The following is a 24,655-nucleotide window of genomic DNA, read 5'->3' as shown; positions in this document are numbered from 1 at the left end:
CTGCACCACATGCAGCAGCCCTGGTTGCAGAGGCCAAGAAACTGAGAGGCAGAAAGCTGGAGACTGGCACGCAGCTGTGGAGGTGCGGAGGCTGCAGGAGTGCACAGATGGGAGACCGGGACTAGGAAGTAGGCCAGGCTGCAATCCTAGGGCGCACTACCCTCACCAGCACAGCCCGGTAACTGGCAAGTCACCTCACACCCCATGCACCCAAACCCCATCATATGCTCCCATTCTCCATGCTCCAGGAGCCCTCACACAACCAGTCCCCAGTACATGTACCTACCCCCCAACCCCACCCCAAGTGCAGCCCAACCCACCTCTCATTTACCCTCCTTGAGCACTACCTCCCCCACCTTGTTCTCTGCAGGCTGTTGCCAGCACACAAAGGCTATGGGCACTAACCTCTATACTTAGCCTACCCCTGCCGCCTGCCCATAGCACCGCACAAACTCACTCTGCCCCACCTGAGCTTTGAGCAAACATTTATAGCACTCCCAGGGCCACATAGGTACATGAGTTTGCAATCATGTCATTCAGCTCTGGGAACTGCACTTTACACCAGTCCTAGAACCATGCATGGTCACAGCCCTCAGTGACACTTCCAAGCTCTGAGAAACTGCTGAGATGCACAGCCGTGTCACATATGCAGAGCTACATCCTCCCTGGCCATTGGGTGTCCACGGTCACAAACATTAGAGTAATATTCCCAACCTGCACCTATACCTGCATGAAACAAATCACCACACTGAGTGCCCACACTGTGACCTGCTCCCTGCTGTACAGCCATCCCACAAACACAAGGCCTTAGACTACTGAAAGAAATCAACTCCCAAAGTAAATCAATCAAGATACTTACATGCCATGAAGACAGCAAAGATCACTAAGCATATCACAATGCAGACAGATGTAGCCCTGCCTGATGACCAAATTAAAATATCAGAGGAGAAACAGACAGTGGAATAACTAATCAAAGATGTTCATACAACTCTACTTAATAAAATAAGTGGGATAGCAAACGACATAAAGGAGATCAAGACAGTAAAAGAACATAAGGAGGAATTTGAAAGAATAAATAGAAAAATAGCAGATATCAGAGATTAAAGATTCTGTTCACCAAATAAAAAGCATACTATAGTCACAAAACACCAGACCTGAAGAGAGAGAAGAAAGAATAAGTGATATAGAGGACAGGATAATTGACTTCGAACACTGAAAACAGCAAATGGCAAAAAAGATGGAAAAAACAGAATGCGAACTCAGGGAAATGATAGACAAAACAAAGTGCACAAATACAAGAATTATTGGTGTTCCAGAAGGAGAAGGGAGAATCAAAGGACTAGGAAGGGTAGCTGAGGATATAATGGGGGAAATTTTCCAAACCCTCATAAAGGACATAAATACACAAGTCAAAGAAGCCCAAAGAACTCTAAACTGAAAAAATCCAACTAGGCCTTCCCCAAGGCACATACTAAACAGTCTGTCAAACATTGAAGAGAAGCAGAAAATCCTGAAGGGAGCAAGAGAAAAACAATCTGCTATATACAAGGGAAATCAAATAAGACTGAGTTCAAACTACTCAACTAGCACCCTGAGGCAAGAAGGCAGTGATATGATATATTCAAGATCCTGAAAGAGAAAGACTTCCAGCCAAGAATACTATACCCAGGCATACCTCTCTCAAACGTGAGGGAGAGATAAAAGTTCTTCACAAAGAAGTCCTGAAAGAATTTGCCAACAAGAGACCAGCCCTACAAGAAACACTAAAAGGCTCTCCCCTCTTTGTCCGCCGGCCCGGCGCGTGGCGCCCACGCCCCACAGCAGCCGGCCCGCCCGCCCTCCTCTCCCCTCTTTGTCCGTCGGCCCGGCGCGCGGCGCCCACGCCCCGCAGCAGCCGGCCCGCCCGCCCTCCTCTCCCCTCTTTGTCCGCCAGCCCGGCGCGCAGCGCCCACGCCCCGCAGCAGGCAGCCTGCCCACCCTTCTCTCCCCTCTTCCCCCTCCTGCTCCGGCGGCTCTCCAACCACCACCGTGCCCTCTTCCGCCTTCACCGGCTCCTCCGCCACCGGCCTCGACAGCCTTGCCACTCTCACCTTTCCTCATCCAGAACAGCTACTGGGGGAGTGGAGACAATACAGAGCAGCTCCTGGAGCCACGACGGAGATCAAAGGGACGGCGTACCCCATCCTGGAATGGCTGATTGTCTGGGAGAACCAGCTCCGGTGAGATGACCGAGGGGCGCGGGCTTTCCCGGCCGGGAGGGCAAGTGGCCGGAGTCCCTCCCTTCCTCCTTCCCAGGCCAGCTGGCAGAATTAGGCAGGCGGTCCCCTTGGGCCGCGGCGGCTGCCGCCCCCACCATGCAAGGCCCCCCGGACCAACTGAGAGAGTTGGCTCGGAAATCCTCAGACTGCGGAGAACGGTGACCGGGGGGTCCCTTCCAAACACATGACTCCCCGGTCCGGCTGGGAACAGTGCACTCTCCCGGGCTGCGACAGCTGGCGCCCTCCCTCCATGCTTGGCGCCCCGGGCCGACTAGGAAATTTGGTCGGGCGCTCTCCCGTGCTGCGGCAGCCGGCAACCCTCCCCGCGTTCGGACCCCTGGCCCGGCTGGCACTCTTCCAAGACGCTTCGGCTCCCGAACCTCCCCTACGGCGAGAGTTTTCCTGAGTTAAAGGACCCAAAGCAACTTTCACGGTGGAACCCGTAGACAAATGTGTGCCACGAGCACCACCTACTGGGCAGGATAAGAAAAACAGAACCCAGAGATTTCACAGAAAAATCTTTCAAACTGTGGGGTCCAACACCCAGGGAAATCTGACTAAATGCCCAGACGCCAGCAGAAGATAATGGATCACGCTCAGAAAATTGAAAATATGGCCCAGTCAAAGGAACAAACCAATAGTTCAAATGAGATACAGGAGCTGAAACAACTAATGCTGAATATACGAACAGAAATGGAAAACCTCTTCAAAAACGAAATCGATAAATTGAGGGAGGACATGAAGAAGACATGGGCTGATCAAAAAGAAGAAACAGAAAAACTGAAAAAACAAATCACAGAGTTTATGGAAGTGAAGGATAAAGTAGAAAAGATGGAAAAAACAATGGATACCTACAATGATAGACTTAAAGAGACAGAAGATAGAATTAGTGATTTGGAGGATGGAACATCTGAATTCCAAAAAGAAACAGAAACCATCCGGAAAAGAATGGAAAAATTTGAACAGGTATCAGGGAACTCAAGGACAATGTCAACCGCACAAATATACGTGTTGTGGGTGTCCCAGAAGGAGAAGAGAAGGGAAAAGGAGGAGAAAAACTAATGGAAGAAATTATCACTGAAAATTTCCCAACTCTTATGAAAGACCTAAAATTACAGAACCAAGAAGTGCAGCGCACCCCAAAGAGATTAGACCCAAACAGGCGTTCCCCAACACACTTACTAGTTAGAATGTCAGAGGTCAAAGAAAAAGAGAGGATCTTGAAAGCAACAAGAGAGAAGCAATCCATCACATACAAGGGAAACCCAATAAGACTATGTGTAGATTTCTCAGCAGAAACCATGGAAGCTAGAAGACAGTGGGATGATATATTTAAGTTACTAAAAGAGAAAAACTGCCAACCAAGAATCCTACATCCAGCAAAATTGTCCTTCAAAAATGAGGGAGAAATTAAAACATTCTCAGACAAAAACTCACGGAGAGAATTTGTGATCAAGAGACCAGCTCTGCAACAAATACTAAAGGGAGCACTAGAGTCAGATACAAAAAGACAGAAGAGAGAGGCATGGAGAAGAGTGTAGAAAGAAGGAAAGTCAGATATGATATAGATAATACAAAAGGCAAAATGGTAGAGGAAAATATTATCCAAACAGTAATAACTCTAAATGTTAATGGACTGAATTCCCCAATCAAAAGACATAGACTGGCAGAATGGATTAAAAAACAGGATCCTTCTATATGCTGTCCACAGGAAACACATCTTAGACCCAAAGATAAATATAGGTTGAAAGTGAAAGGTTGGGAAAAGATATTTCATGCAAATAACAACCAGAAAAGAGCAGGAGTGGCTATACTAATATCCAACAAATTAGACTTCAAATGTAAAACAGTTAAAAGAGACAAAGAAGGACACTATATACTAATAAAAGGAACAATTAAACAAGAAGACATAACAATCATAAATATTTACGCACCGAACCAGAATGCCCCAAAATACGTGAGGAATACACTGCAAACACTGAAAAGGGAAATAGACACATATACCATAATAGTTGGAGACTTCAATTCACCACTCTCATCAATGGACAGCACATCTAGACAGAGGATCAATAAAGAAATAGAGAATCTGAATATTACTATAAATGAGTTAGACTTAACAGACATTTATAGGACATTACATCCCACAACAGCAGGATACACCTTTTTTTCAAGTGCTCATGGATCATTCTCAAAGATAGACCATAAGCTGGGTCACAGAGCAAGTCTTAACAAATTTAAAAAGATTGAAATCATACACAACACTTTCTCGGATCATAAAGGAATGAAGTTGGAAATCAATAATAGGCAGAGTGCCAGAAAATTCACAAATACATGGAGGCTCAACAACACACTCTTAAACAACAAGTGGGTCAAAGAAGAAATTGCAAGAGAAATCAGTAAATACCTAGAGGCAAATGAAAATGAAGACACAACATATCAAAACTTATGGGACGCAGCAAAGGCAGTGCTAAGAGGGAAATTTATTGCCCTAAATGCCTTTATCAGAAAAGAAGAAAAGGCAAAAATGCAGGAATTAACTGTCCACTTGGAAGAACTGGAGAAAGAACAGCAAACTAATCCCAAAGCAAGCAAAAGGAAAGAAATAACAAAGATTAGAGCAGAAATAAATGAAACTGAAAACATGAAAACAATAGAGAAAATCAATAAGGCCAGAAGTTGGTTCTATGAGAAAATCAATAAGATTGATGGGCCCTTAGCAAGACTGACAAAAAGAAGAAGAGAGAGGATGCAAATAAATAAGATCAGAAATGGAAGAGGAGACATAACTACTGACCTCACAGAAATAAAGGAGGTATTAACAGGATACTATGAACAACTTTACGCTAATAAATACAACAATTTAGATGAAATGGACGGGTTCCTGGAAAGACATGAACAACCAACTTTGACTCAAGAAGAAATAGATGACCTCAACAAACCAATCACAAGTAAAGAGATTGAATTAGTCATTCAAAAGCTCCCTAAAAAGAAAAGTCCAGGACCAGACGGCTTCACATATGAATTCTATCAAACATTCCAGAAAGAATTAGTACCAACTCTCCTCAAACTCTTCAAAATAATCGAATTGGAGGGGAAACTACCTAATTCATTCTATGAAGCCAACATCACCCTCATACCAAAACCAGGCAAAGATATTACAAAAAAAGAAAACTACAGACCAATCTCTCTAATGAATATAGATGCAAAAATCCTCAATAAAATTCTAGCAAATCGTATCCAACAACACATTAAAAGAATTACACATCATGACCAAGTAGGATTCATCCCAGGTATGCAAGGATGGTTCAACATAAGAAAATCAATTAATGTAATACACCACATCAACAAATCAAAGCAGAAAAATCACATGATCATCTCAATTGATGCAGAGAAGGCATTTGACAAGATTCAACATCCTTTCCTGTTGAAAACACTTCAAAAGATAGGAATACAAGGGAACTTCCTTAAAATGATAGAGGGAATATATGAAAAACCCACAGCTAATATCATCCTCAATGGGGAAAAATTGAAAACTTTCCCCCTAAGATCAGGAACAAGACAAGGATGTCCACTATCACCACTATTATTCAACACTGTGTTGGAAGTTTTAGCCAAAGCAATTAGACAAGAAAAAGAAATACAAGGCATCAAAATTGGAAAGGAAGAAGTAAAACTATCACTGTTTGCAGACAATATGATACTATACATAGAAAACCCAGAAAAATCCACAACAAAATTACTAGAGCTAATAAATGAGTACAGCAAAGTAGCAGGCTACAAGATCAACATTCAAAAACCTGTAGCTTTTCTATACACTAGTAATGAACAAGCTGAGGGGGAAATCAAGAAACGAATCCCATTTACAATCGCAACTAAAAGAATAAAACACCTAGGAATAAATTTAACCAAAGAGACAAAAAACCTATATAAAGAAAACTACAAAAAACTGTTAAAAGAAATCACAGAAGACCTAAATAGATGGAAGGGCATACCGTGTTCATGGATTGGAAGACTAAATATAATTAAGATGTCAATCCTACCTAAACTGATCTACAGATTCAATGCAATACCAATCAAAATCCCAACAACTTATTTTTCAGAATTAGAAAAACCAATAAGCAAATTTATCTGGAAGGGCAGGTTGCCCCGAATTGCTAAAAACATCTTGAGGAAAAAAAACGAAGCTGGAGGTCTCGCGATGCCGGACTTTAAGGCATATTATGAAGCCACAGTGGTCAAAACAGCATGGTATTGGCATAAAGATAGATATATCGACCAATGGAATCCAATAGAGTGCTCAGATATAGACCCTCTCATCTATGGACATTTGATCTTTGATAAGGCAGTCAAGCCAACTCACCTGGGACAGAACAGTCTCTTCAATAAATGGTGCCTAGAGAACTGGATATCCATATGTAAAAGAATGAAAGAAGACCCGTATCTCACACCTTATACAAAAGTTAACTCAAAATGGATCAAAGATCTAAACATTAGGTCTAAGACCATAAAACAGTTAGAGGAAAATGTAGGGAGATATCTTATGAATCTTACAACTGGAGGCGGTTTTATGGACCTTAAACCTAAAGCAAGAGCACTGAAGAAAGAAATAAATAAATGGGAGCTCCTCAAAATTAAACACTTTTGTGCATCAAAGAACTTCATCAAGAAAGTAGAAAGACAGCCTACACAATGGGAGACAATATTTGGAAATGACATATCAGATAAAGGTCTAGTATCCAGAATTTATAAAGAGATTGTTCAACTCAACAACAAAAAGACAGCCAACCCAATTACAAAATGGGAAAAAGACTTGAACAGACACCTACCAGAAGAGGAAATACGGATGGCCAAGAGGCACATGAAGAGATGCTCAATGTCCCTGGCCATTAGAGAAATGCAAATCAAAACCACAATGAGATATCATCTCACACCCACCAGAATGGCCATTATCAACAAAACAGAAAATGACAAGTGCTGGAGAGGATGCGGAGAAAGAGGCACACTTATCCACTGTTGGTGGGAATGTCAAATGGTGCAACCACTGCGGAAGACAATTTGGCGGTTCCTCAAAAGGCTGAATATAGAACTGCCATACGACCCAGCAATACCATTGCTAGGTATCTACTCAAAGGACTTAAGGGCAAAGACACAAACGGACATTTGCACACCAATGTTTATAGCAGCGTTATTTACAATTGCAAAGAGATGGAAACAGCCAAAACGTCCATCAACAGAAGAATGGCTAAACAAACTGTGGTATATACATACGATGGAATATTATGCAGCTCTAAGACAAGATAAACTTATGAAGCATGTAATAACATGGATGGACCTAGAGAACATTATGCTGAGTGAGTCCAGCCAAAAACTAAAGGACAAATACTGTATGGTCCCACTGATGTGAACGGACATTCGAGAATAAACTTGAAATATGTCATTGGTAACAGAGTCCAGCAGGAGTTAGAAACAGGGTAAGATAATGGGTAATTGAAGCTGAAGGGACACAGACTGTGCAACAGGACTAGATACAAAAACTCAAAAATGGACAGCACAATAATACCTAATTGTAAAGTAATCATGTTAAAACACTGAATGAAGCTGCATCTGAGCTATAGGGTTTTTTTTTTTTTTTACTATTATTACTACTTTTATTTCTTTTCTCTATATTAACATTTTATATCTTTTTCTGTTGTGTTGCTAGTTCCTCTAAACCGATGAAAATGTACTAAGAAACGATGATCATGCATCTATGTGATGATGTTAAGAATTACTGAGTGCATATGTAGAATGGTATGATTTCTTAATGTTATCTTAATTTTTTTTTCTTTCCGTTAATTAAAAAAAAAAAAAAAGCTTAATGCAGCCCTATGTAGTGAAAATTTTCCATTGTTTTAATGCCCATGAATAAGGCATTTAAAATTAAATTGCTTCTTTACATGATGATAGATTTTATTCATTAGAGACAAAATATTTTTCTACAATGTAGGTTCAAAGCCAGAATCGTCTACTGAAATATATTTGAAATTCGTAAGGGAAAAGAAGGTAGAAAGGAATAAGACTCAAAAGTATAAATGGTCATCCAGAACCAAAAAAAAGAAACACTAAAAGTAGTTCTGATGGCAGAAAAAAAAAAAAGACAGGAGAGTGAGGTCTGAAGGAGGGCACAAAAGTGAAGTGTACAACTAAGGGTAATTTAAACAATACAAAGAGAAAAAGGAAAAAGAATATATAAATCTGACAAATAAAATAAAAAAGATAAGATGGTGGAATCAAGAAATGCATTTTCAGTAATAACTTTGAATGTTAATGGACTAAACATACCAATTAAAAGATACAGATTGGCAGAATGGTTAAGAAACATAATATAGCTATATGCTGCTTACAAGAGACTCATCTCAGACACAAGGATACAAATAGATTGAAAGTGAAAGAATGGAAAGAGAGCATCCACATAAGTTGTAATCAAAAAAAAGTAGGAAAAAAAAAGAAAAGAAAGCAGGAGTAGCTATACTAATATCGCACAAAATAGACTTTAAATGTAAAGACATCATAAGAGACGAAGAAGGACACTATATGCTAATTAAAGGGTCAATTCACCAAGAAGATATAACAATCATAAATGTTTATCTCCCAATCAATGAGCTCCAAAGTACATGAGACAGACACTGGCAAAACTGAAAGAAGCAACAGATGTTTCAACAGTAACAGTAGGAGATTTCAATACACCACTCTCCTCCATAGGTAGAACAACAGGACAGAGGATATACAAGGAAATAGAGAAGTTAAATAACTTGATAAATGAATTAGACCCAACAGACACATATAGGTCATCGCACCCACAGCACAAGGTTATGCATTCTTCTCTATTGCTCACAGAACATTCTCCAGGAAAGATCATATGCTAGGGCACAAAATAGGTATTTATAAATTTAAAAATATTGAAATTATTCAAAACACTTTCTCTGATCATAGTGGGTCAAAGAAGAAATTGCTAGAGAAATCCATAGCTATCTGAGATGAATGAAAATGAGAATACAATTTATCAGAACTTATGAAATGCTGCAAAGGCTGTAATGAGAGGGAAATTTACTGCCCTAAATGCCTATATGAAAAAACAAGGTTCATTTCCTGGACCATGCACCAGAAATACAAGGGAAGGCCACAGTGGCTCAGCAGGCAGAGTCTTCCCTTCCATGCTGGGGACCCAGGTTCAATTCTCGGTGCCTGCCAATAAAAAAAGAAAAAAAGAAAGAAAAGAAAAGAAAAATGATACATTTCTAAAAAACAAAAAAGAGCAACAATCTAGGACTGGAGGAACTTGAGAAAGAACAGCAAACTAACCCCAAAGCAAACAGGAGAAGAGAAATAACAACGATTAAAACAGCGATAAATGAATGGGAGAACAAAAGAACAACAGAAAGAATCAATAAAACGAAAAGTTGGTACTTTGAGAAAATCAATAAAATTGATGGGCCACTAGCAACACTGACAAAAAAAAAAGAGAGAGGATGCAAATAAACAAAATGAGAAATGAGAAGGGGTGAATTACCACAGACCCTGAAAAGAGAAAAGTAATCATAAAAGGATACTATGAACAACTATATCCAACAAAGTAGACAACTTAGATAAAACAGACAACCTCCTAGAGACACACAAACAAGCTAACCTGACTCAAGAAGAAACAGAAGATCTCAACAAACCAATCACAGGAAAAGAGATTCAATCAGTCATCAAAAATCTTCTTATAAATAAAAGCCCAGGGCCAGATGGCTCCACAGGGGAATGTTATCAAACATTCCAGAAGGAACTAACACCAACCCTGCTCAAACTCTGCGAAAAAACTGAGGAAAAAGTAACTCTACCTAACTCATTTTATGAAGTTAATATCATGTTAAAACCAAAAGCGGGTAAAGATGCTGCAACAAGGGAATACTACAGACCAATCTCCCTAAAGAACAATGTCATGGTCAGGTTCATGTGTCAGCTTGGCCAAGTGGTGGTACCTGTTGGTCTGACTGGCCAGTGCTGGCCTGTCTGCTGCAATGAGAATATTTCATAGAATTAAATCATGATCACACCAGCTGCATCCACAGCTGACTCCATTTGTAATCAGCCAAGGGGAGTGTCTTCTGCAATGAGTGATGCTCAATCTAATCACTGAAAGCCTTTTAAGGAGAATTCAGCTCTTTCTGCTTCAGCTGGCAAGCCTCACCTGTGGAGTTTGTCCAGACCCTCCACTGGAATTATCGGCTTATAGCTTGCCCTGCGAATTTTTGGACTCTGCATTCCACAGTCACGTGAGACACATTTATAAACTTTATATTTGCGAGTGTTTCCTGTTGATTCTGTTTCTCCAGAGAACTCTAACTAATACACTTGGTACCAGGAACTTGGTACCAGGAGTGGTTCTTAAGAAACAGAATCTTAAAAATGGGTTTTTATGAATGGTTTTCTACTCTGACTGGACTCAAACTCACTAAGGACTCTGATTCCCATAATCAGAAATACACTCCCAATCCATGGAGTGAGTTGGCAAAAGAGATAGTCAAAATATCACCATTCGATTCTACTAATGTTTCACTTATACAAAGCCAGGCTCTGGGGGATAATGTTTTTGACACCTTTACAGAGTTTTGTGCAAATGAGAGGTATAGAGATGTTGCTTGGTTGTTGTTAGATACACTGGCCACACTAAGAAGTGAAACGGATGGGGGCTTAAGGCTTCAAACAAGAAACTAAAGCAACTTTACAACATAAAGTGAAATCTCAATGTTGCATGGTGTCTGCCGTTAAAATGAGGGCATTGATTGGAAAGGAGTGGGACCCTGAGAAATGGGATGGCGACATATGGCTTGATAATGATGTCGGGGGTGAGGCTAAAACCCTAGGTCATGCTGAGTCTTCTCTAGATAATCCTGTAATAGTTTGCCCTGAGGACATAGCTGCCCCACCTCCAGCCTGCCTCAAGGAATTGGCCACCCAACCTCCTTCTGAAGGGAGGTCTACTAAATTCTTATTCGAGCTGTATAAACAAAAGAATTCTAAGTCTAACCTGAATTACAAAAACATAGAGTCACGGCCCTTTAATCAATTTCCAGACTTGAGACAGTTTACAGATCCAGAGCCCCTTGAATGAAGGGGAGGTCAGTTACAGAATGCATAATTGGTATAGACATACTGAGCAACTGGCAGAATCCCCATATTGGCACTCTAACTTGTGCAGTGCGGGCTACTGTGGTGGGAAAGGCCAAGCGGAAGCCACTAGAACTGCCCCTACATAGCAAAATAGTAAATCAGAAGCAATACTGGATTCCTGGAGGGACTGCAGAGATTACTGCCACTCTTGAAAGCGTGACGGATGCATGGGTGGTATTCCCAACACATCCCCTTTCAACTCTCCTATTTGGCCTGTGCAGAAAACAGATGGGTCTTGGAGGATGACAGTGGATTACTGTAAACTCAACCAGGTGGTAACTCCAATTGCAGGTGCTGTTCTAGATGTGGTATCATTTCTTGAGCAAAGCAATACATCCCCTGGTACCTGGTATGCAGCTATTGATCTGGAAAATGCTTTTTTTTCCAATATCTATTAGTAAGGATCACCAGAAACAGTTTGTTTTCAGCTGGCAAGGTCAGCAATGTACTTTCACTGTCCTACTTCAGGGGTACATCAACTCTCCAGCCCTATGTCATAATCTTGTCCGCAGGGACCTTGATCATTTCTCCCTCCCACAAGACATCACACTGGTCCATTATATTGATGATATCATGTTGATTGGACCTAGTGAGCAAGAAGTAGCAACTACTCTACACTTACTGGTAAGGCATTTGTGTGTCAGAGGATGGAAGGTAAATCCAACAAAAATACAGGAGTCTTCCACCTCAGTGAAATTTCTAGGTGTCCAATGGTGTGGGGCATGTCGAGATATCCCTTCTAAGGTGAAGCAGAAGTTGCTGCATCTGGCCCCTCCTATGACCAAAAAAGAGGCACAACATCTAGTTGATGTCTTTGGATTTTGGCAACAACATATTCCTCATTTGGGTGTGCTACTCTAGCCCATTTATCGAGTGACCAGAAAAGCTGCTAATTTTGAGTGGGGATCTGAACAAGAGAAGGCATACAAAATTCAGAAGGCAAAATAGTAGAAGAAAGTACTACCCATGCAGTAACAGCACTGAATGTTAATGGATTAAACTCTCCAATCAAAAGACATAGTCTGGTAGAATGGATTAAAAAACAGGACCCATCTATATGCTGTCTCTACTCAAAGGACACGAGGCCAAGGACACAAATGGACATTTACACACCAATGTTTATAGTAGCATTATTAACAATTACCAAGAGATGGAAACAGCCAAAATGTCCATCAACAGACAGTTGGCTAAACAAACTGTGACATTTACATAAGATGGAATATTAGGCAGCTTTAAGACAGAATAAAGTTATGAAGTATGTAACAACATGAATGGACCTTAAGGACATTATGCTGACTGTGATTAGCCAGAAACAAAAGGACAAATACTGTATGGTCTCACTGATATGAACTGACATTGGTGAATAAACTTGGAATATTTCCTTGGTAACAGAGACCATCAGGAGATAGAAATAGGGTAAGATATTGGGTGATTGGAGCTGAAGGGATACAGATTGTGCAACAGGACTGAATATAAAAACTCAGAAATGGACAGCACAATATTACCTAACTGTAATACAATTATGTTAAAACACTGAATGAAGCTGCGTATGAGAATGATAAACGGAGGAGGGCTGGGGCATAAATGAAATCAGAAAGAAAGACAGATGATAAAGATTGAGATGGTGTAATCTAGGAATGCCTAGAGTGTATAATGATAGTGACTAAATGTACAAATTTAAAAAATGTTTTTGCATGAGGAAGAACAAAAGAATGTCATTATTGCAGTGTGCTGAAAATAAATGGTACTTAATATTTTAAAATTTCAACTAATGTGTGAGACTAAAGCAAAAAATGTTTATTTGGTACAAATCTATACTTTGACTAGTGCATCTCCTAATATAACTTATATAGATAGTTGATTGAACCCCTTAAGTACATGGAACTTTGTATAGGACATGAGATTTTGTTGGTTTGTCCAGGTGATGCCCTGATGAATCCCAGAGTGATTTGATCAGTGAGTGGAAAAGTACTTGCAAAGTCCCCTTCGGGGAATGGTGAGAAGGGGGGAAAACTCAACTTCCCCAAGTTGAATTTTTGATATTCTCACAAGCAGTGTGGACAACCAAAGCTATAGGCTGAGCCCCCAGTCTTGGGGTTTGTTCATATGAAACTTATCCCCACAGGGGATAGGTCAAGCCTACTTAAAATTAAGCCTAAGAGTCACCCCCAAGAGAACCTCTTTTGTTGCTCAGATGTGGCCTCTCTCTCTAGCCAACACAGCAAGCAGACTCACCACCCTCCCCCTGTCTACGTGGGACATGACTACCAGGGGTGTGGATTTTCCTGGCAGCGTGGGACAGAAATCCTAGAATGAGCTGAGATTCAGCAAAGGGATTGAGAAAAAACTCGAGAATGAGCTGAGACCCAGCATCAAGGGATTGAGAAAACCTTCTCATCCAAAAGGGGTAAGAGTGAAATGAGACAACGTGTCAATGGCTGAGAGATTCCAAACAGAGTCGAGAGGTTATCCTGGAGGTTATTCTTATGCATTAAGTAGATATCACCTGTTATCCAAGATGTAATGGAGAGGCTGGAGGGAACTGCCTGAAAATGTAGAGCTGTGTTCCAGTAGCCATGTTTCTTGAAGATGATTGTATAATGATATAATGATATAGCTTTCACAATGTGACTGTGTCATTGTGAAAACCTTGTGTCTGATGCTCCTTTTATTTACCTTGTCAACAGATGAGAGGAACATATGGAATAAAAATAAATAATAGGGGGAACAAATGTTAAAATAGATTTAGTTTGAAATGCTAGTGATCAATGAAAGTGATCAGTAAGGGGTATGGCATGTAAAATTTTTTTTTTTCTGTTATATTTTTCTGTTGTCTTTTTCTTTTTCTGAATTGATGCTAATGTTCTGGGAAATGATCATGATGATGAATATGCAACTATGTGATAATATTGTGAACTGCTGAGTGTATGTGTTGGGAATGTTTGTGTTTCTTGTAATTTTTTTTTAATTAATAAAAAATTAGAAAAAAAAAAAAGTCTATAGAAATGTCCAATCAAAGGCATCTATCCAGGGAAAGATACCTTGGTTCAAGAAGGCCAATGAAGTTCATGGTTTCTCTTTCATCTGGAAGGGCACATGGCAAACATAGAATTTCTCTCTCATCTGGAAAGAAATGAGAGATGTTCTGGTGAACACGGTCAGGGTTCCTCTCTCATCTGGAAGGGCACATGGTGAACACAGCATCATCTGCTAACTACTTCTCCTGGCTCCTGTTTCATGAAGCTCCCTGGGAGGCATTTTCCCTCTTCATCTCCAAAGGCCACTGGCTGGTGTACTCTGCTTCTCGTGGCTATGTCATTCTGCTCCGCTCTCTCTGAACCTCTTATTCTCCAAAATGTTTCCTCTTTTAGTTTCTTCAGAAACTAATCAAGACCCACCCGAATGGGTGGAGACATGTCATCACCTAATCCATCTTAACAACCACTCTCGATTACATCACATCTCCAGGGAGATGATCTAATTACAGTTTCAAACATATAATGCCGAATAGGGATTAGAAGAAACGGCTGCCTTTACAAAATGGGATTAGGATTAAAACATGGCTTTTCTAGGGGACATACATCCTTTCAAACCAGCACAGTCAGGGACTTCAAAGACCATAATTGGAAAATTGGTGACAAAGAGGACTGGGGAAGAAGTATGTGGATAGACCTTTCTGAGTGGGCTAAAAACATGAACATATTTGTGCTCCATGTGAATGTGCACCAGAGGGCGACTTCAGCAGAGGAAGATTTTAATAATCAAGTGGCTAAAATAACCCATTCCATGGATACCAGTCAGCCTCTTTCCCCAGCAACGCCTGTCAGTGTCCAATGGACTCATGAACAAAGTGGTCATGGTGGTAGGGATGGAGGTTATGCATAGGCTCAGCAACATGGACTTCCACTCACCAAGGCTGACCTGGCTACAACCACTGCTGAGTGCCCAATCTGCCAGCAGAAGAGACCCACACTCAGTCCCCCATATGGCACCATTCCCCTAGGTGACCAGCCAGCTACATGGTGGCAGGTTGATTACATTGGACCACTTCCTTCATGGAAGGGGCAGCGATTTGTTCTAACTGCAATAGACACATACTCCGGATATGGGTTTGCTTTCCCTGCATGCAATGCTTCTGCCAAAACTACCATCCGTGGGCTTACAGAATGCCTTATCCACCATCATGGTATTCCACATAGCATTGCTTTGGATCAAGGAACACACTTCACAGCAAATGAAGTGTGGGAATGGGCACATGCTCATGGAATTCTCTGGTCTTACCATGTTCCCCATCATCCAGAAGCAGCTGGATTGATAGAACAGTGGAATGGCCTTTTGAAAACTCAATTACAGTGCCAACTAGGTGGCAAAAACTTGAAAGGCTGGGGTAATGTTCTCCAGGAAGCTATGTATGCTCTGAATCAGTGTCTGCTGTATGATGCTGTTTCTCCCATAGCCAGGATCCATGGGTCCAGGAACCAAGGGGTGGAAATGGGCGTGGTACCACTCACTATTACCCCTAGTGATCCACTAGGAAAATTTTTGCTTCCTGTCCCTGCTACCCTGAGTTCTGCTGGTCTACAGGTTTTAGTTCCAAAACGGGGTGTGCTTCCTCCAGGAGAAACAACAGTGATACCACTGAACTGGAAGTTAAGATTGCCACCTGGTCACTTTGGGCTACTTATGCCTCTGGATCAACAAGCCAAGAAGGGGATTACTTATTTTCTGGGGTAACTGACCCTGACTATCAGAAGGAAGTAGGACTGCAACTACATAATGGAGGTAAGAAGAGTTTTCTTGGAATATAGGAGATCCCCTAGGATGTCTATTAGTACTACCATGCCCTGTGATTAAAATCAATGGAAAACTGCAACAACACAATCCAGGCAGGACTACTAATGGCTCTGAAACTTCAGGAATGAAGGTTTGGGTCACCCCACCGGCCAGCTGAAGTGCTTGCTGAGGGTAAAGGGAACATGGAATGGGTAGTGGAAGAAGGTAGTGATAAATATGAACTTCGACCACATAATCAGTTACAGAAACGAGGACTGTAATGCTGTTTTGTTCATGTTATACTATTTAAGTTGTAAGATATCAAGTTTAAGAATGAATGTTGCCCAAGGATTTGCACCCTATTCTGGAGAGATTTAATGTGTTTCCAGTTACATACAGGACAGTTGAGTATTGTCAGGTAAAAGAAAAAAATGTGTGCTTATTTGTTTTCATTTGGAAATTAAGTATGGTTTAAGGTGATATATATACAGATGCCAAGTTGACAAGGGGTGGACTGTCATGGTTAGGGACACGTGTCAACTTGGCCAAGTTGTGGTACCCATTTATCTGATTGGGCAAGCGCTGGCCTGTCTATTGCAATGAGGACATTTCATAGGATTAGGTCATGATCACGTCAGCTGCATCCACAGCTGATTCCATTTGTAATCAGCCAAAGGGGAGTGTCTTCTGCAATTTGTGATGCTAAATCTAATCATGGGAAGCCTTTTAAGAAGGACTCAGAGGAGACAGGTTCCATTACTGCTTTGGCTGTGAGCCTCTCCTGTGGAGTTCATCCAGGCCATCCATCAGAGTCGTCGGCTTCGCAACCTGCCCTGTGGATTTTGAACTCTGCGTTCCTGCAGTCATGTGAGACACTTTTATAAATTTTATATTTGCACATGTTCCCTGTTGATTCTGTTTCTCTAGAGAACCCTAACTAATACAGGGTGGAAATGGGAGTGGCACCACTCACTATTACCCTAGTGATCCACTAGGAAAATTTTTGCTTCCTGTACCTGCGACTCTGAGCTCTGCTGGTCTACAGGTTTTAGTTCCAAAAGGGGGAGTGCTTCCACCAGGAGAAACAACAATGATTCCATTGAACTGGAATCTAAGACTGCCACCTGGTCACTTTGGGCTACTCATGCCCCTGGATCAATAAGCCAAGAAGGGGAATGCATTACTGTCTGGGGTGACTGACCCTGACTATCTGGGGGAAATAGGACTGCAACTACACAATGGAGGTAAAGAAGAGTTTTCTTGGAATATAGGAGATCCCCTAGGGCATCTTTTAGTACTACCATGCCCTGTGAATAAAATCAATGGAAAACTGCAACAGCCCAATCCAGGCAGGACTACCAATGGATCTGAAACTTCAGGAATGAAGGTTTGGGTCACCCTACCAGGCAAAGAACCACGGCCAGCTGAAGTGCTTGCTGAGGGTAAGGGAACATGGAATGGGTAATGAAAGAAGATAGTTTTAAATATGAACTATGACCACGTGATCAGTTACAGAAACAAGGATTGTAATGCTGTTTTATTCCTAAATTGTAAGATATCAAGTTTAAGAATGACTATTACCCAAGGACTTGCACCCTATTCTGGAGAGAGTTAATGTGTTTCCAGTTATATGCAGGACAGTTGAGTATTGTTAGGTGAAAGAAAAAATGTGTGTTTTAATGGTTTTTATCTAGAAATTAGGTATGGTTTAAAGTGATATGTATAGCTGCCAAGTTGACAAGGGGTGGACTGTCATGCTCAGGTTCATGTGTCAAGTTGGCCACGTGATGGTACCTGTTTGTCTGGTTAGGCAAGTGCTGGTCTGAGTGTTGTAATGGGGACATTTCATAGAATTAAATTACGATCATGTCAGCTGCATCCACAGCTGATTCCATTTGTAATCAGCCAAGGAGAGTCGCATCTGCAATGAATGATGTGTTCAATCTAATCACTGGAAGTCTTTTAAGGAGGATTCAGAAGAGACAGGCTCTCTTCCTGTTTCGGCTGGCAAGTCTCTCCTCTAGAGTTCATCCAGACCTTCCATCAGAATCATCGGCTTCACAGCCTGCCCTGCAAATTTTGGATCCTGCATTCCCATGGTCACGTGAGACACTTTTATAAATTTTATATTTGCAACTGTTCCCTGTTGATTCTGTTACTCTAGAGGACTCTAACCAACACACCCTGTAACCACTTGTTGAAGAGTGCTTTGAAAACTACTGTTTTTTAATTTCTTTGCTTTGTATATATGTTATACTATACATTAAAAAAGAAAAAACAAAAAAAAGAAGAGCTAAATAAACAGAATTGTTACATTCATGGATCAGAAGACTATAATTTTTAAGATATCGATTCTTTCAAAATTGATCTACAGTTTCAATATAATCCCAATAAAAACATAAAAGAAAAACTACCTGGACAGGCATCTTCATAAAACTTGACAAACTGATTCTAAACCTTATATGAAAAACATAGATGTTTTAGATTTCAAAAACAATTTTGAGAAAGAAAAGCAAAATTAGAAGACAGAGTACCTGATTTTAAGACAGTATAATGTTACAAGAAACAAGGCTATAGTATCAAAAGAAATGAAAGTATGTGCCCATACAAAATTTGTACCCAAATGTTCATAACAGCTCTTTTCATAATAGCCAAAAAGTTGAAACAACTCAAATTTCTATCAACAGGTAAAAAGATAACCAAATTGTGGCATGTTCAAACTATGGAATGCCACTCTACAATAAAAAGGATTGAACTAACAAAACACACAACATGGATGAATCTCAAATAATTATGCTGAGTAAAAGAAGCTGGGTAGGGGAAATAGATGTATACCTTATAACTCCATTTACATAAAATTCTAGAAAATGAAACAAAATGACAGAAAACAGAAAGGTCGTTGCCTAGAGATGGGAAGACACTGACTACAGAGGAGCATGAAGGAACTTTTGCAGTGATGACTGTGGTAGTGATTACACAACTGTATACATATGTCATCAAACTGTACACTTGAAATTGGTGAATTTTATTATATGTAAATTGCACCTCAATTTAAAAAATAAAATCATAAGGGAGCACTGTCTTTTAAGAATAAAAGCCCAGTCTCATGGGAAAAATACAGGCAAGAATTACCACTCACTCAATGTTGTTGAGAAATCTTTATTACAATATGAGGATTATGTAAACTTAGCATGAGGAAACACCAAAAACACTGCTGATGATTCTTTTATTTCTGTGTCTAGTAAAACAAAAGAACCAAAGGAAAACTACAAATTAATTTTCCAATTTTGAATAGCGGTACTTATTCTAAATAAAAATTAAGAAGCAATACAATGTTAACTAGGAAATCTACTGGCAAGTTTATAACTGGCTACAAGGTTAGCTAAGCCTGTCAAGTTCCAGAGAAATGCAAAAAAAAGTACAAAGGAGAGTTAAGAAGATGAAAGAGCTCTTATGCTACCCCAAAATTAAGAACAGTGGTAGTTCCAATCATTCCTACACTTAATTCTACTCCTACAGAAATAACCCTGCAAGGACCAAGAATACAGTAATTGTTCCTTGCAGCTAGGATTAAATTAGTAGCAGAAAACACAAAGAAGACATTCCTCATTTTTATCTCATGACATTCTCTAAGGAGAGCACTACTTACCTGCTTAATTCTCCTGAGGAAAGATTTTTTTTTCCTTAAGTCTCAAAAAATAGTGAATATTTTACTTGTTTGTAACACTAAGCAAATTATTTTGAAAGTACATCTCTATGCAGACCCTAAAAACTTAAATTAAAAAACAAACTGCAACATAAGCAGTAAGTGAGGATATAAACTATTTACATGGAGAATAAAAACAGCATACACAATTTTCAAGTTCAAATAACCACAGCAATTAGTACCATGCTTATTATATGGATTTGGTTAGTTCTAAGGCAACTTGTTACTTTCTTTTCTGATTTGTATTATCATAAAAGTCAGTTCATGCCTGAAAATGTAGAGCTGTGTTCCAGTAGCCATATTTCTTGATGATGATTGAACAATGATAAAGCTTTCACAATGTGACTCTGTGAATGTGAAAACCTTGTGTCTGATGCTCCTTTTATCTACCATATCAACAAAACAGTAGAACATATGGAATAAAAATAAATAATAAGGGGAATAAATGTTAAAATAAATTTAGTTTGAAATGCTAGTGGTAAATGAAAGCGAGGGGTAAGGGGTATGGTATGTATAACTTTTTTTCTCTATTATCGTTTTATTTCTTTTTCTGTTGTCTTTTTATTTCTTTTTCTAAATCGATGCAAATGTTCTAAGAAATGACGAATATGCAACTATGTGATGACATTAAGAATTACTGATTACATATGTAGAATGGAATGATATCTTATTGTTTTGTTTTTTGTTAATTTTTTTTAATTAATAAAAAAAGTCAGTTCAGTAAATAGTTCACAGCTTAAAAAAAAAGAAATGTAAGCTATGAATCGTGTTAATCTTTCCTTTTGTGAAGTAAGAATACAAGTAATTATCGTACTTGGTGTTTCTATTTCTAGTTCCACACATATTCACACCTCCAAGCCTTTAGTGACTCTATCTATGTCTTCTAAGATGCCCTCTCCTTTTATCCCACCTGGGATTCTTCCCACCTTCAACATCTATCTTAATTGGTACATGTTCCCTGATCCCTTGAGCCAGAGCAATCTCTCTGTCTTCTAACTTCCCACAGCTCTTTGTGTAGTCTTTTATAGTACTTAATACTTTCAATCTTGTACTATACTTTAAGTATATTAAATTATCTTCCAATTTAGTATCCTTGAAAGGAAAGTCCAGGCTTTATTCAGCTTGTATCTTTCACAGCACATAGTACCTGGGACTCACATTTATTAAGTGTGCTGCCTAGATTGGAGAGAAAAATTATGGTTTTTTTAGTCACTATGTGTCATCCACTGCCTTAGGTGATATAAAAGGAAACAAACACCAGTGACAAAGACGAATGACTAGATCTATTAAGAGATTCAAACATGCAAACAGATTAATACAACTGTGTAAATGTCAGAATAAGGAATGCACTGAGTACTGTGAGGGGAACATTATGTATAATGCAAATTGTTCTCTGATTCCACAAACTACATTTAGGAAACTAACTCTAGATTTTTGAAAGGCTCAATGGCTATAAAGCATCAAAAATGGTGTAACAGGAGCCCCTTAATCTTATAAAATTTCTCACACAACATGAAACTAACACTACTTATATACAACCATCTTACTCTTGCAAGCAGCGAGCAGCAAATTTCTCCCTAGTCTCAGTATACACCTCTACGATAGCTTGGTCTTCACATTATCTTTAGACTAACCTATTCATTCCACTTTCTCATATTTGTCTGAGTTGTGCGCCAACTTCTATATGCCATATACCTTTCCAAACTCTGTCTACCTAAATCTACTTAACCTTTAAAGTCTCAAGGCCTACCTCCCACCTGAGCTCTCCATCACACGATTATTACATCCTTCAAATGTGAGCATATTATTACTTTTAACTGCTTGTCTCTCATTTAATACTTAATAATACAATGTATTAACCTTGTCTTATTAATTCTTAACTTCTATATAATTTGCAGTTAAGCAGAACTGGCTTCAAGTCCCAGAACTGCTACTGCCTTGCAATGTAAAGTCCAGCAATTTACTAAACTTCCTTCAAACTTAGTTTCCTCATCATTAAAATGAGGACTAAATTAGATGATATGTACAAATGCCACACACATTCAGACACACGTACATACATATAAATTGACTTGCTTAATTTTTTATTATAAATATTTTATAATTCTTATTTGCTTATAGAAGAAGGATGCAGACTCTCTTTAAAACCCAAGGCAAGGGCGGGCCAAGGTGGCTCAGTGGTAGAGTTCTTGCCTGTCATGCCAGAGACCCAGGTTGGATTCCCAGTGCCTGCCCATGTTAAAAAAAAAAAAGAAAGAAAAACTAAAGGAACAGCAGGAATAACTGAAAACTAAAACTTCAGATGCCCTTTCTAAAGCCCAAAATGATGTGATGACAATGAAAATGCAATAAACCATTTATAAGATTTAAAAAAAAAAAAAAAACCAAGGCAAGAGCAATGGAATATAAGCAAAATGAGTACTAAAAATGGAACCCATTAGCTGATGGAAAGGAGCCTCACAATTTTCAAATGTGACCTCAAGACAACTCACACAAGACACCCTCAGTAGAATTTCTCCCTAAGTTTATCTAATATCTCCTGCTGAAAACATGAAAAACTCAGAGGCAAAGTACAGAGGTCCTAAATTGGTGGCCCTAACACTGACATCTTCCCCAAGAGTCTGTCTGCCTCAGAGCAAACCTGACACCTTATAAAAAGGTTAAGAGAAGAAATATCTTCCATTACGTAAGTCAAATAATGAATTTTTTTTTTTAAATCTGCACTATCCCTCTGGAGCAAGCAAAACCACTTCTGCAAATCTCGGCCACAGAAGAAGTCCAAATGGCATGGGAGCTGACTCATCCATTTAAAACAATCGACCACTGCCCCCACCTCACCCCCGTAATGGGGCACTACCGCGACCTACACTTAACGGGGCACCAAACATCCCACACTCAGTCCCTACCTCAACCCTCCTGAAATCCCCACCTCCGTCGCGTGTCCACCTCGGCTCCTCCAGTCCCACGAGCGGCTCTGACCCGGGATCAGGTACCCCTCGCATCAGGGTGCCCCTCTCCCACCTTCCAGTCAACCCGCCCAATACCGGCACTCACCCGAGCAGTGACCTTATACACTGTATAGCCCCTCGGGTGTCGCTGAGGCTCGGTGACAGTATAGAAACGAGCGAGGTCTGCACTCCGCTCCCGGGGAGTACTCATCCTCCCGTCGCCTCTGCCGCTGCAGCCCGCCGGGGATCATCAGGGCAACCCCGCACGGCGGCGACCCGAGCTCCCGAAGGAGCAGAGGAGCGCCGAGAGGGCGATGGCTCTACCGAAGCGCCGCCGCCGCGCGGCTCTGCTTCCGGGTCGGCAAAAAGCTTCCGGGTCAGGCCCCGTCCGAAATACTTGCGGTGAGAGGGCCTTAGGATGACTTCCAACTCGTGTCGGCCTGACAGATGGGCGAGATATAGGCGTTCGCGCTGCCACTCCGTCGCTATGGAGAGCTGGGCCACTCTCCGTTGTCTTTATGCGCTAACTCAGACACCTTCTAGATTTTGTGATAGCCACACCGGTGAGAGCTGCGTTCTCCCCATCTCCGTTCCACCCGAGTACAAACTTCCGTGGGGATCTGAAGAAATTCTACCCCAGCCTAGAATTTCTTTCCTTCCCTACTCACAGCCGATCATTTTAAAACCCACAGCAACATGTTAGTTCTTTCACAGACATATACTTTCCTTTTGTCTGTCTAGACCCATCTATCTTTACATCTACCTGTCTTTTGTCTAGCAAACTCCAACCCTATAGCAGTCTTAAAATCCATGCAATCAGATCCTAAAATCTAGAGCCTGTTTTGACTGGCCTGGGGGGGTGAGGGGGGAGACACACGACGTTTCAAAAGCCACTAAAGATTGAGTTTTCAGTTTTAGCTGATTGCTGTCCACTGCTTAGCAATTCCTTTATCTTTCCTCTTTCAGAGCTTTTCTCATGCCCCATAACAATGATTCCAAGTCTTTGCTATTCTCCTCAACTCGTATTCCTCCTTATCTTGCCTCCCTATCCCCAACCCCCACTGCTGGAAATAATAATAATAATAATAATAATGAAGGAGCCCTTAGTAACAATTCCTCCACCTTCTCATATTTCCATTATGCTCTCAGAGGTAAATATGTCCCTTGGTCATTTTTAAGATTTAACTCTCCATCTGTGCTCTGAATCTCATCCTCTTTGGCCTCCTTCAACACATCGTTCCAGCAGTGACATCTGAAATCTCCTTTCCACAGCTTTAATCCCTTCCTCAAAATTGGCTCCTTCTCAGTCCACATATGTCTAAATCTCTCATTCCTCTCTTAAATCTGAATTCAGCACTTCGTATGTGCCAGCCAAACATTGTGTCAAGTAGGCACCAGAGTTGCAAAGAGTCTTGCTCTCAAGTACCATCAAGTAGGAAAAATCAAGCAAGTGATAACTAAAAGATATTGTGAGAGATATGGAACAGGATACTACAGTGTACATCTTTTTCAAAATGGAAGATAAGCTAAGGCTTTCCGATAGGGAGGAAACTATGGCTGAATCTTGAGAGAGAAGAGTTAGCCAAAGGGGAAAATGACATCACTCATGTTACCTTTTAGTGACACCCAATCTTTCTCCTCGTGGTCAAAGTTGTTTATGTTGTTTTTAAAATAATCTGCATCAATATTAGATGACACCCAATCATTCCTATACCCCCTGCAATCTGGCTTCACTGCTATACTACTACTCTGAAATTGTTCTGAAAAAAAAGGTT

At 40.4% G+C, this 24,655-nt stretch overlaps 1 protein-coding gene across 3 annotated transcripts in view; it reads right to left on the bottom strand.

Moving 5' to 3' along the window:
• RPS6KC1 (ribosomal protein S6 kinase C1) overlaps positions 1–23,220 on the bottom strand; it is a 306,592-nt gene extending 283,372 nt beyond the window's left edge. For all 3 annotated transcript variants that reach the window (XM_077157789.1, XM_077157793.1, XM_077157790.1), the window contains exon 1: positions 22,987–23,220. In XM_077157789.1, coding sequence (XP_077013904.1) covers positions 22,987–23,091 — 105 coding nt within the window. In that variant the 5' untranslated portion in view covers positions 23,092–23,220. The remainder of the gene's footprint in view (positions 1–22,986) is intronic.
• Between the last annotated feature and the right edge of the window lie 1,435 nt (positions 23,221–24,655).

This window comes from Tamandua tetradactyla, chromosome 4 (assembly GCF_023851605.1).
Source record: "Tamandua tetradactyla isolate mTamTet1 chromosome 4, mTamTet1.pri, whole genome shotgun sequence".
Classification (NCBI taxonomy): Eukaryota; Metazoa; Chordata; class Mammalia; order Pilosa; family Myrmecophagidae; genus Tamandua; species Tamandua tetradactyla.
This window is presented reverse-complemented; position numbering and strand designations above follow the sequence as displayed.